General features: G+C 49.3%; 1 protein-coding gene across 1 annotated transcript in view; it reads right to left on the bottom strand.

The window, feature by feature from the left end:
- Nucleotides 1-7268, bottom strand: part of ARHGEF19 (Rho guanine nucleotide exchange factor 19) — a 93258-nt gene extending 85990 nt beyond the window's left edge. The window contains exon 1 of the mRNA XM_088463239.1: nt 6838-7268. Within this exon, the coding sequence (XP_088319365.1) occupies nt 6838-6842 (5 nt within the window). The 5' untranslated portion in view covers nt 6843-7268. The remainder of the gene's footprint in view (nt 1-6837) is intronic.
- Nucleotides 7269-12573: the final 5305 nt, after the last annotated feature.

The following is a 12573-nucleotide window of genomic DNA, read 5'->3' as shown; positions in this document are numbered from 1 at the left end:
TATCATAAAAAAACCCTCCATTTAAGGATGTGCCGATACTTAGGGGCCAGTGCTCTGGACTTATCCCCCAGGCTAAAATTTGCCAGCCAGCCCCTGATCACGTGTAACCAAGATAAATTCAGCTGCTCAACACAAGCGTGTTCAGGAAATGATATGGACATGATAGACGCTGGATGGGCTGCCAGTTGCCCCTAACTCCCAGGGATTACAGATTTGCAGGGAGAGATGTCCCTCATTTTCTGTACTGGACAACTTTAGAAACTAAGGGCCTGATTCACAGCCGCTCGTAAGCGGCCGCTCGTTCGTTCCGAGCGATGTTTGCCCAACTGCGCATGCGTACGGATCGTAATACGCATGCGCGAACCAGTCAGTGCGGCCGAAAATTGTTTGTTCGCTAAATAGTGAGTGCCTGCTATTTTGAGTGACAGGAGGAGGCGTATGTGGGTGGTAACAGGGGAAGGTGCTTGAAAACGGGGAGTGGAGATCAGGCGTGCTTAAAGGTCAAAACGGGCGTTTTATGGGTGTGCATAATTAATACAGCAGCGTCATTGACCACGTCACTGGGTTATTTTATAGTCAGAACTACTCGCAAGATTGCGGTAGCAAAAACCAACCACAAGAATAGCAAGCAGTTCATACGCTGGTCGATGTGCTCGATTAATCTAATAAATAGCGGACATGACGTAGGATGCGAATGGCCAGGGGGCGTAGTTATCCAAAAAACGACCGCAAGATTTGTTCGCTCGTTCAGACATGGAGGCGTGAACAGACCGCAAAGAGCGAACGGTTCATTTGAATAGCCACCCCCTTTTCCTGAACGACCGTCCGCAAATAGCGTCCGGCTCTGAATCAGGCCCTAAATCCTTGTATACTGAGTAAAGTGTTGCCCTTGGGCCTGATTCAGCTAGGATCGCAATTGCGATTATGCACGCAATCGGACGATTATTGCGTTCTGCGCATGCATCGCAGTGCACGAACCAGCCACCGTGATCGGGACTGCGATCGCAGAGACTATGCAGACCCATGGCAGAGTGATTGTCAGGAAGTGCTGTTTGTGGAAAGTGACGGGGGTGGTTGGCGAAACGCAGGTGTGCCAGTGCATTTGAACGCCGTTACAGGGGTGTGCATAAATTATCCACTGCGATTCCATACGCAGCCTGAGCTCTCCCTGCGTGCAATGAGATTAGCAATTCCTGAGTAAGGTCAGAGCTTGTGCAAGTGTGCGTGAGGCTGCGATGGTACTCACTGTTACCGATGGTTTCGCAGTCTTGCTAAGTATTACGGATGTGTGTAAGGTAAGGTGGACGTCCCTATGTAGTGCTACGATGGCATAGCGATCATAATGGATTAGCATATCATCGCAGTGAGACTGTGCGTCATCGCAGTCGCAATCCTTACTGAAACAGGCCCCTTAGACTTCTAAGATTACCGGGGCGATATTTTTGGAGCATGGCGGTAACTGAAATAGCGTCTTCTCACATGTGTCAGAAACATCTATGTATAAATTGCCTGCACAGTATAAGGTACATCTGGTAATATTGAACATTTTGTAATTCTACCAACAAGATAAACCCAGATTCCACCTCCGCAGTACCAGGCGTGACGTGCTTAGATGCACCTGCGCAGTACCAGGCGTGACGTGCTTAGATGCACCTGCGCAGTACCAGGCGTGACGTGCTTAGATGTACCTGCGCAGTACCAGGCGTGACTTGCTTAGATGTACCTGCGCAGTACCAGGCGTAATGTGCTTAGATGTACCTGCGCAGTACCAGGTGTGATGTGACGTGTTTAGATGTACCTGCGCAGTACCAGGCGTGACGTGCTTAGATGCACCTGCACAGTACCAGGCGTGACGTGCTTAGATGCACCTGCGCAGTACCAGACGTGACGTGCTTAGATGTACCTGCGCAGTACCAGGCGTGACGTGCTTAGATGCACCTGCGCAGTACCAGGCGTGACGTGCTTAGATGCACCTGCGCAGTACCAGGCGTGACGTGCTTAGATGTACCTGCGCAGTACCAGGTGTGACGTGCTTAGATGCACCTCCGCAGTACCAGGCGTGACGTGCTTAGATGCACCTCCGCAGTACCAGGTGTGACGTGCTTAGATGCACCTGCGCAGTACCAGGCGTGACGTGCTTAGATGCACCTGCGCAGTACCAGGCGTGACGTGCTTAGATGTACCTGCGCAGTACCAGGCGTGACGTGCTTAGATGTACCTCCGCAGTACCAGGCGTGACGTGCTTAGATGCACCTGCGCAGTACCAGGCGTGACGTGCTTAGATGCACCTGCGCAGTACCAGGCGTGACGTGCATAGATGCACCTGCGCAGTACCAGGCGTGATGTGCTTAGATGTACCTGCGCAGTACCAGGTTTGACGTGCTTAGATGTACCTGCGCAGTACCAGGCATAATGTGCTTAGATGCACCTGCGCAGTACCAGGCATAATGTGCTTAGATGTACCTGCGCAGTACCAGGCATAATGTGCTTAGATGCACCTGCGCAGTACCAGGCGTGACGTGCTTAGATGTACCTGCGCAGTACCAGGCGTGACGTGCTTAGATGTACCTGTGCAGTACCAGGCGTGACGTGCTTAGATGCACCTGCGCAGTACCAGGCGTGACGTGCTTAGATGCACCTGCGCAGTACCAGGCGTGACGTGCTTAGATGCACCTGCGCAGTACCAGGTGTGACGTGCTTAGATGCACCTACGCAGTACCAGGCGTGACGTGCTTAGATGCACCTGCGCAGTACCAGGCGTGACGTGCTTAGATGCACCTGCGCAGTACCAGGCGTGACGTGCTTAGATGCACCTGCGCAGTACCAGGCGTGACGTGCATAGATGCACCTGCGCAGTACCAGGCGTGACGTGCTTAGATGTACCTGCGCAGTACCAGGTTTGACGTGCTTAGATGTACCTGCGCAGTACCAGGTTTGACGTGCTTAGATGTACCTGCGCAGTACCAGGCATAATGTGCTTAGATGCACCTGCGCAGTACCAGGCATAATGTGCTTAGATGTACCTGCGCAGTACCAGGTGTGATGTGACGTGTTTAGATGTACCTGCGCAGTACCAGGCGTGACGTGCTTAGATGCACCTGCGCAGTACCAGGCGTGACGTGCTTAGATGCACCTGCGCAGTACCAGGCGTGACGTGCTTAGATGCACCTACGCAGTACCAGGCGTGACGTGCTTAGATGTACCTCCGCAGTACCAGGCGTGACGTGCTTAGATGCACCTGCGCAGTACCAGGCGTGACGTGCATAGATGCACCTGCGCAGTACCAGGCGTGACGTGCTTAGATGTACCTGCGCAGTACCAGGTTTGACGTGCTTAGATGTACCTGCGCAGTACCAGGTTTGACGTGCTTAGATGTACCTGCGCAGTACCAGGCATAATGTGCTTAGATGCACCTGCGCAGTACCAGGCGTGACGTGCTTAGATGCACCTGCGCAGTACCAGGCGTGACGTGCTTAGATGCACCTGCGCAGTACCAGGCGTGACGTGCTTAGATGCACCTACGCAGTACCAGGCGTGACGTGCTTAGATGTACCTGCGCAGTACCAGGTTTGACGTGCTTAGATGTACCTGCGCAGTACCAGGTTTGACGTGCTTAGATGTACCTGCGCAGTACCAGGCATAATGTGCTTAGATGCACCTGCGCAGTACCAGGCATAATGTGCTTAGATGTACCTGTGCAGTACCAGGCATAATGTGCTTAGATGCACCTGCGCAGTACCAGGCATAATGTGCTTAGATGCACCTGCGCAGTACCAGGCGTGACGTGCTTAGATGTACCTGCGCAGTACCAGGTTTGACGTGCTTAGATGTACCTGCGCAGTACCAGGCATAATGTGCTTAGATGTACCTGCGCAGTACCAGGTGTGATGTGACGTGTTTAGATGTACCTGCGCAGTACCAGGCGTGACGTGCTTAGATGCACCTGCGCAGTACCAGGCATGACGTGCTTAGATGCACCTGCGCAGTACCAGGCGTGACATGCTTAGATGCACCTACGCAGTACCAGGCGTGACGTGCTTAGATGCACCTGCGCAGTACCAGGCGTGACGTGCTTAGATGCACCTGCGCAGTACCAGGCGTGACGTGCTTAGATGCACCTGCGCAGTACCAGGCGTGACGTGCTTAGATGCACCTGCGCAGTACCAGGCGTGACGTGCTTAGATGCACCTGCGCAGTACCAGGCGTGACGTGCTTAGATGCACCTGCGCAGTACCAGGCGTGACGTGCTTAGATGCACCTGCGCAGTACCAGGCGTGACGTGCTTAGATGCACCTGCGCAGTACCAGGCGTGACGTACTTAGATGCACCTGCGCAGTACCAGGCGTGACGTACTTAGATGCACCTGCGCAGTACCAGGCGTGACGTGCTTAGATGCACCTGCGCGGTTATATCAGTTATTAATGATTCCAGATAACAGATGGTCTATTTACTAAGCCTTGGATGGAGATAAAAGTTGAACGTAGATAAACTACCAGCCATGCAGCTCCTAACTGTCATGTCACAGGCTGTGTTTGAAAAAAAAAACAGTTGGAAGACGATTGGTTGGTACTTTCGCTCCGTCCACTTTATCTCTCTCCACGCTGTCAGGTATAAGAATCTGTCCTCCCTGTGTAAATATACAGTTCAAGCAGGGAATGTGATTATGGGGGAGATTAATCAATCCTTGGGGGTCTATTTACTAAACTGTGTTAGGAAACAAAGAAATAAGGTGCCAGCCAATCAGCTCCCAACTGTCATTTTTCAAACACAGCCTGTGAGATGACAGTTGGGAGCTGATTGGCTGGTACCTTATCTCATTTCACTCTGTCTCCTAACACTGCTTAGTAAATAGACCCCATGGAGAGAGATAATATAGAGAAATTACACTAAGCAATTAATCAGCTTCTAACTGTCACATATCTAGCACAGTCTATAAATTGACAGTTAGAAGCTGATTGGTTGCCTTGAGCAACTTTTATATCTCTCCAAAGTTTGATACATCTCCCTCTAAATATGAAATCAGCTAGTGTAAGGGACCGGGGAGCGCCATTTCAGATAAAAAGAGTCTACCCTGACCGCTGCCTCGCTGCATTGTCACAAGTAGCACCTCTGGTGGCTTTCACATCCGTCCGTCAGGCGGTGTCCAGCAGGGTGCTCAGCCTCTCATCTTTGTATACACTTGTTAAAATAATAATCAGTAGATCACAACCAATAACACAGCACATTTATCATCATGATCAATATTGCAGAGCGCTGACAATGCTCGCACATAGATGCAGTGATGACTACAGGCACTTAGGTCCCATGTGTGGCACTGATAGATCCGCTTGTGGTACTGTACATTGGACCTCATTCAGAGTCTTTCGCTAGATGCAATCACTCGCCCCCAGCGTATGCAAATTTGTCAAAGTGACGCCACGGGAAGCGATCGCTCGCCAAGGCATAAGCATGCCCACCATGTCTTAGCGAGCTGCTAGTGTACGCCCAATCGCACAGGCAGAGCCGCCCACCAGCACACGTCATCTCCAGGAAGTGTATTAAAACATTGGTACATCGAGGACAATCGGAAGCGATCGTAATGCTTGTGGTTGCCTTTTACACTGAAGTCCTCGCAAGCATTGCGAGGACTTCAGTGTAAAAAACAGGCATGTGACGTGTACTATGACGCTGCATGTTAATTATGCACGCCTCTAAAACGGCGTTGAAACACTCAGACATGCCTGCGTTCGCACCTCCACACCCCCGTTATTAGTGTCCTGCCCCTGTTACCGCCCACAAACGGCCTCTCCTGTCACTCATTTCCCCAGGCTGCATTTGCTGGTCGAGCGAGCGGCCTGTGATCGCACAGAGTAGTTTGCGCATGTGCAGAATGAAGTGTGCGCATGCGCGTACACAAACCATCGGGCCGCTTGCGAGAGACTCTGAATGAGGTCCATTGTACGCAGACAAATCTCCTGTAGTCTTGAATGGTGACCTCGGACAGTCTGGCCTAATTTGAGGCCTCAGATGCGTGGGAATTTTCCTCCTATGGCGTGATGTCACAATTATGATGTCACTGTGTGCGACCCATTGTACACGGTCCAATGTTACCTCTATACAAAGTGTACCCAAGTCATCTAGAACATACAGTGTCACAGCATACATAGGCCGTCACCTCTAGGTGACACGGTGCCATCTATAAATAGACGGCCCACCGCCGTACACTCCAGATGGGTCCCGAGTCAACAGAAAGATGGCCGGCACAGGGGCCCTTACACAAGGGGTAGAAACACAAAGACGGCAATAGAGACAGAAATAGCAGGTAACAGGTGATCTACACACAGTCGCCTATACAAATATACTATATATGTATATTGTTAGGTACATTGTATAATATAACCACAAATCTGGTGCTTGTAGAAGTGACTGGGACAAGTGCGACCCTCAGTATTGATCATTCCTCTGCTGTAGAAAGTTTTACAGAGTTCCTCTCCCCCCCCCCCAGTAACGTGACCAGTGATCGCTGTGTTCATTGTGTTACTGGGAGCCGCGGGGAACAAAGGGATTAACAGAAAGTAAGGGTGACAAATCTGTGAGTGATCCCTTTCAGTCCCCCCACGGCCAGAGAAAATTATGATTCGCCCCCTTTTTTAGAGCCCCCTGTAAAAGTTCTCAGTGGATAAACCCCCCCACACACACTTCACAAAGTGGTCCAGAACAGAGCTTCCAAGTTAAAGTTTTGGATCAACAAGTGGGGGGCGGGAGTGAGACCAGGAATCCACTGACCAGCAGCAGAGCCTGACAACCTCCTCCCCCCATTCCCAAAACTTCCCAAGAGATAAGGAGAAGTTACAGTACCTCATTGTGTGAAGGGTTTGCCACCTCCATCCACTGGCAGGTCCCGAGTACCCGGGCAGGACATGGCACGGGGCTGAGTCTGTGCCTCACTCCTTGTCCGGGGAGTCTCTCCTTCCTTGTGTCTTTCTTCTCTGGCAGGTGCTACCTAATATTTCTCCATGTAACTCCCTTTCACATTCTCCCTTTTGTCTTACCCCACTCTCTTTCCCTCCCCCCCAGTTCTGACTATGCCCCTGACCCCTTTTCTATCATACTCTCTGCAGACCCTTCCTCACGCTCTCTCCAATGTCAGCCCAACTTTCCAGGATTAGGCTGAGTCCCCGCTCACATCCCGAATGCCCCCCTGTCTCCGGCACCTGTTGCACATCTTGCCCAGTGTATGCCCAGTGTGTGTGTGTGTGTGTGTATGTGTGTGTGTGTGTGAGAAGGATTCTGTGTGTACACTGAGGACACAGGGAGGGAGGAGGGAGAACTGACTCCCAGTGTTGTGCTGACATGTCCCAGCCCCAACCCCCTTCCATCTTCTCCCAATCCCTGCAGACATGTCTCACAGACTCAGAACTGGTTTGGCAGCTCCCGAAATAACAGGGGAGATTCTGTTTGCACATCCCTGGATGGAGGGGACGTCTCGTGACCCAGGCAGACAGTGCCAGGCAGGGGGGGGGGGATTTGGCTCATCTGCGCCCAGGAATGGGTTAAGGATTCTTTTGTTGGAGGGGCAGGAAGGGTCAGCGTGCCAGAGAAACCCAGACAACAGAGAGACTGAGTCAGTGCCCGCAGAGCTGAAACGGTGCCCTCTCACCCCCTGGCAGCACTGTGAGAAGTCGCAGGGATCTGCCACTGCATCACTTACACAGCATGTCTGCGTTCAATCATCTTTACATACTGGTCCACCAGCCTATAGGGTACACGGTCCATGCTACCTAAACCCTATATAGTGGATACGGTCCATGCTACCTAAACCCTATATAGTGCAGTGTTCTCCCAGGCTGTTTTTTGTGGGTGCACCACCCGGCACTTTGGAGCCTGCAAGTGGGGACAGTATCTGGGAGCTGTATAAAAAGGACCAGATCCTACAGACTTTGCAGCTTTTTTATAATCAGACGACTGGGCCTCTAATAAGAAGAGGAGAATTAATATATACAATGTTATTTCAAGTTTAAATCATTATAAGGTCAGGGTTTAAAACATTTTATTATTGCTATTAATAAAGCCCACACCCGGCTACTTCTTGATGCCACCCAGCTGGAAATTTTTTCTGGGGAGAACACTGTAGTGTATACAGTCCATGCTACCTAAACCCTATATAGTGTATACAGTCCATGCTACCTAAACCCTATATAGTGTATACAGTCCATGCTGCCTAAACCCTATATAGTGTATACAGTCCATGCTGCCTAAACCCTATATAGTGTATACAGTCCATGCTACCTAAACCCTATAGAGTGTATACAGTCCATGCTACCTACACCCTATAGAGTGTATACAGTCCATGCTACCTAAACCCTATAGAGTGTATACAGTCCATGCTACCTAAATCCTATAGAGTGTATACAGTCCATGCTACCAAAACCCTATATAGTGTATACAGTCCATGCTACCTAAACCCTATATAGTGTATACGATCCATGCTACCTAAACCCTATAGGAGTGTATACGGTCCATGCTACCTAAACCCCATATAATGTATACGGTCCATGCTACCTAAACCCTATAGAGTGTATACAGTCCATGCTACCTAAACCCTATAGAGTGTATACAGTCCATGCTACCTAAACCCTATAGAGTGTATACAGTCCATGCTACCTAAATCCTATAGAGTGCATACGGTCCACACTACATAATCCTTACAGAGTGTATATACGATCCATGCTACCTAAATTTTATATAGTGTATACGGTTCATGCTACCTAAACCCGGTACACATTATCATACTTTCTAGTGAGTATACAGTCCACATTACATAAACCCTATAGTGTGTATACGGTCCAGACTACATAAACTCTATAATGTATATGGTCCACATTACCATACTCTATGGAATGTATATGGTGTATATCAGTTACTATCAGCCTGTGGTGGTGCCCCCTGGCTGGTGTCAGCGTACTGCGCTGTGTGATGGGGAATCTGTTATTATACCCTGTGGTGGCACCCCCTGGCTGGTGTCAGTGTACTGCAATCGGTTATTTTACCCTGTGGTGGCGCCCCCCGGCTGGTGTCAGTGTATTGCTCTGTGTGATGGGGAATCTGTAATTAAACCCTGTGGTGGCGCCTCCTGGCTGGTGTCAGTGTACTGCGCTGTGTGATGGGGAATCTGTTATTAAACCCTGTGGTGGTGCCCCCTGGCTGGTGTCAGTGTACTGCAATCGGTTATTATACCCTGTGGTGGTGCTCCCTGGCTGGTGTCAGTCTACTGCGCTGTGTGATGGGGAATCTGTTATTATACCCTGTGGTGGTGCACCCTGGCTGATGTTAGTGTATTGCGCTGTATAATAGTGCTGAGTATTACAGGACCTATACCTTATTGTAGAAGTAATATTGTGTTTGCGGTTATGGGGTTTCCTGACATGAATTCTTTATATAGGATAGCACATGTTGATATGTACAATCCCTGCCCCCCTATAGTAATACTAAGTTTAAGAGATGCTGTTATGTATGTACAATCCCTGCCCCCCTATAGTAATACTAAGTGTAAGAGATGCTGTTATGTATGTACAATCCCTGCCCCCCTATAGTAATACTAAGTGTAAGAGATGCTGTTATGTATGTACAATCCCTGCCCCCCTATAGTAATACTAAGAGATGCTGTTATGTATGTACAATCCCTGCCCCCCTATAGTAATACTAAGTGTAAGCTATGCTGTTATGTATGTACAGTCCCTGCCCCCCTATAGTAATACTAAGTGTAAGAGATGCTGTTATGTATGTACAATCCCTGCCCCCCTATAGTAATACTAAGAGATGCTGTTATGTATGTACAATCCCTGCCCCCCTATAGTAATACTAAGTGTAAGAGATGCTGTTATGTATGTACAGTCCCTGCCCCCCTATAGTAATACTAAGTGTAAGAGATGCTGTTATGTATGTACAGTCCCTGCCCCCCTATAGTAATACTAAGAGATGCTGTTATGTATGTACAATCCCTGCCCCCCTATAGTAATACTAAGTGTAAGAGATGCTGTTATGTATGTACAGTCCCTGCCCCCCTATAGTAATACTAAGTGTAAGAGATGCTGTTATGTATGTACAGTCCCTGCCCCCCTATAGTAATACTAAGTGTAAGCTATGCTGTTATGTATGTACAGTCCCTGCCCCCCTATAGTAATACTAAGTGTGAGCTATGCTGTTATGTATGTACAGTCCCTGCCCCCCTATAGTAATACTAAGTGTAAGAGATGCTGTTATGTATGTACAATCCCTGCCCCCCTATAGTAATACTAAGTGTAAGCTATGCTGTTATGTATGTACAATCCCTGCCCCCCTATAGTAATACTAAGTGTAAGCTATGCTGTTATGTATGTACAATCCCTGCCCCCCTATAGTAATACTAAGTGTAAGCTATGCTGTTATGTATGTACAATCCCTGCCCCCCTATAGTAATACTAAGTGTAAGCTATGCTGTTATGTATGTACAGAGTCCTCTGCATAGAGGTGAAGAACAAGGTGCTGTGAAGTTTGGTAATAATCTGCGCTGCCTCCAGACTCTGTGAATTTATATCCAAAACTTAGAGCTTTATTCTTATTTTAGAGAAATATGTGCCCGGGGCGGTCACCTGAGAGACGCGCAGAGCAGCACCTGCCATGGGGACTCGGCAGGAACACGTACTGAGCACAGAATGTATAATATTACAGAGTCAGACAGCAGCATAACCCTCCGTATACTCCCAGCCTCTGCCCCGGTCTATGCCACCTGGGCTGGGAGGCTGCGCCAGGCGTCCACTACTGTCCCCGCCATTTGTCACTTGTGAGCTCTGCTGTCCAAGTTCACATCATTTCTATGATTACAGAGCCCAGAGAAACATCAATGACACCTCATGGCGGGGGAGTACGAGGCCCAGCGGGGGCCCTGTCACAACCTGTTTGTGGCTCCCTGCCTGTGCAGCCAGTATCAAGATCAAGAGCGGTAAATTGTCCCTGAAAGTGTGACAGGGTGTCAGTATAACTCGTGTCAGATGGAGAGCGGATTATAGTGATGTCTCTCTCCCTCAGCCAGGGCTACAGAGCCTGCATTCTAGGCTGGGTCCCCCCCGCCTGTTGCAGACCTGCAGGGGGCACTTTGTACTTCCCTAGCACAACAAAGGGTTACCGCTGGTGATAACACTGCAGTGCCTTTGTACAGGGAAGGCTATTTATCAAGCATGGCAAGAAGACTGGTTATCCTGCGCTGCTGTACAGCGAGGGAACTATCGTGCCAAAGAACGTGATCTCATTGCTGGAAGACGTCTTCACACTTCATTAATATGAAGCCCATTTATTAATTATGGCATTTGCAATGTGATCTGGGAATGACATTACCACCCATGATCGCATTGCGAGATGTGTTCCAACCGGTGGGATGTACCAACCGGCACACGTTGCGGGGACAGGGGCTCCGAAAGGAGCCGGTCCCTGCGATGTGCCCGGAGTGCTGCCAGGGCTACTGCACATGCGCAGTCCCACCGACTACGCATGCGAGGCCGCCATTGCCGGGGAGGGTTCTCACAATACTAATATGCACATCTAATGACAGGTATACTACATACACAAGAAAACAGCCAGGGGCACCGTCCTAAAGTGCTACTAATGACACATGAGAGAGGATGACCTAAGGTTCCTAAATGATAATAGTAATTACCCTAAGTACCAGGCAGTTATTATATGTGCGATTAATGACAGGACACACTGATATTAGACACCGCATGGTTTATTCAGTAACATTCCTCCTTAGCAACGTTCACCCTCTCCTGTGAAAACCTCCTTCATTTTTGGGCAATTCTTAAAAATATTTAGCATTTTTTATGATACATTGGCATCGCCCATGTCCTACTTTATGTATAAATCTCATGTTAATGTGTAAAGTGCCGACACAGCTCCCTGTATATCACACTATGCCAGAATATTATCTCGTGCCCAGGATAAAGAAAAGTTACTACTACACTTTATATTTATATAACAACCTCTAATAACGTTACTCTATATAAAGTCTTCTCTCTCTGTTACAGGCAGATGTACTAAGCTAGGAGAGCCATAACGTGGATGGGGATAAAATACCAACCCATTAGCTCCTGTCATGTTACAGTGAGTGGGGTCTATTTACTAAGCCATGGATAGAGAGAAACTGGATGGAGATAAAGTACCAGCCAATCAGCTCCTAACTGTCAGAAAACACAGGCACCAAATATTGAGGGCCTGATTCAGAGATACGCACGACTGCATCTTTATTCAAATGGCGCGGCCTATGGAATTTGTACAGAGATGCCCCCGTCGTCCCCGAGGCGAATCCACCGCTGTGCGCATCCTGTTACCACCCACGAACTCCCACTGAATTTTACCTCTCTCTGCAAATTAATTCTGCGGCTCCCGGCGGTACCCATCGGGGGCGCGTGCGCAGTGCAGCTCGGAGGCAAGCTCAGACTGAAAACATCGGCCGCCTGCCTGCGGCAACGACACTGCATCCACCTCTGAACCCAGCCCTGAATGTTCTATGTTACCTGACGGCGACTTTAAAGACACTTTGGCCAGGGGCATAACTGGACC

Source organism: Taudactylus pleione, unplaced genomic scaffold, assembly GCF_031769625.1.
Source record: "Taudactylus pleione unplaced genomic scaffold, aTauple2 ptg001334l, whole genome shotgun sequence".
Lineage (NCBI taxonomy): Eukaryota > Metazoa > Chordata > Amphibia > Anura > Myobatrachidae > Taudactylus > Taudactylus pleione.
This window is presented reverse-complemented; position numbering and strand designations above follow the sequence as displayed.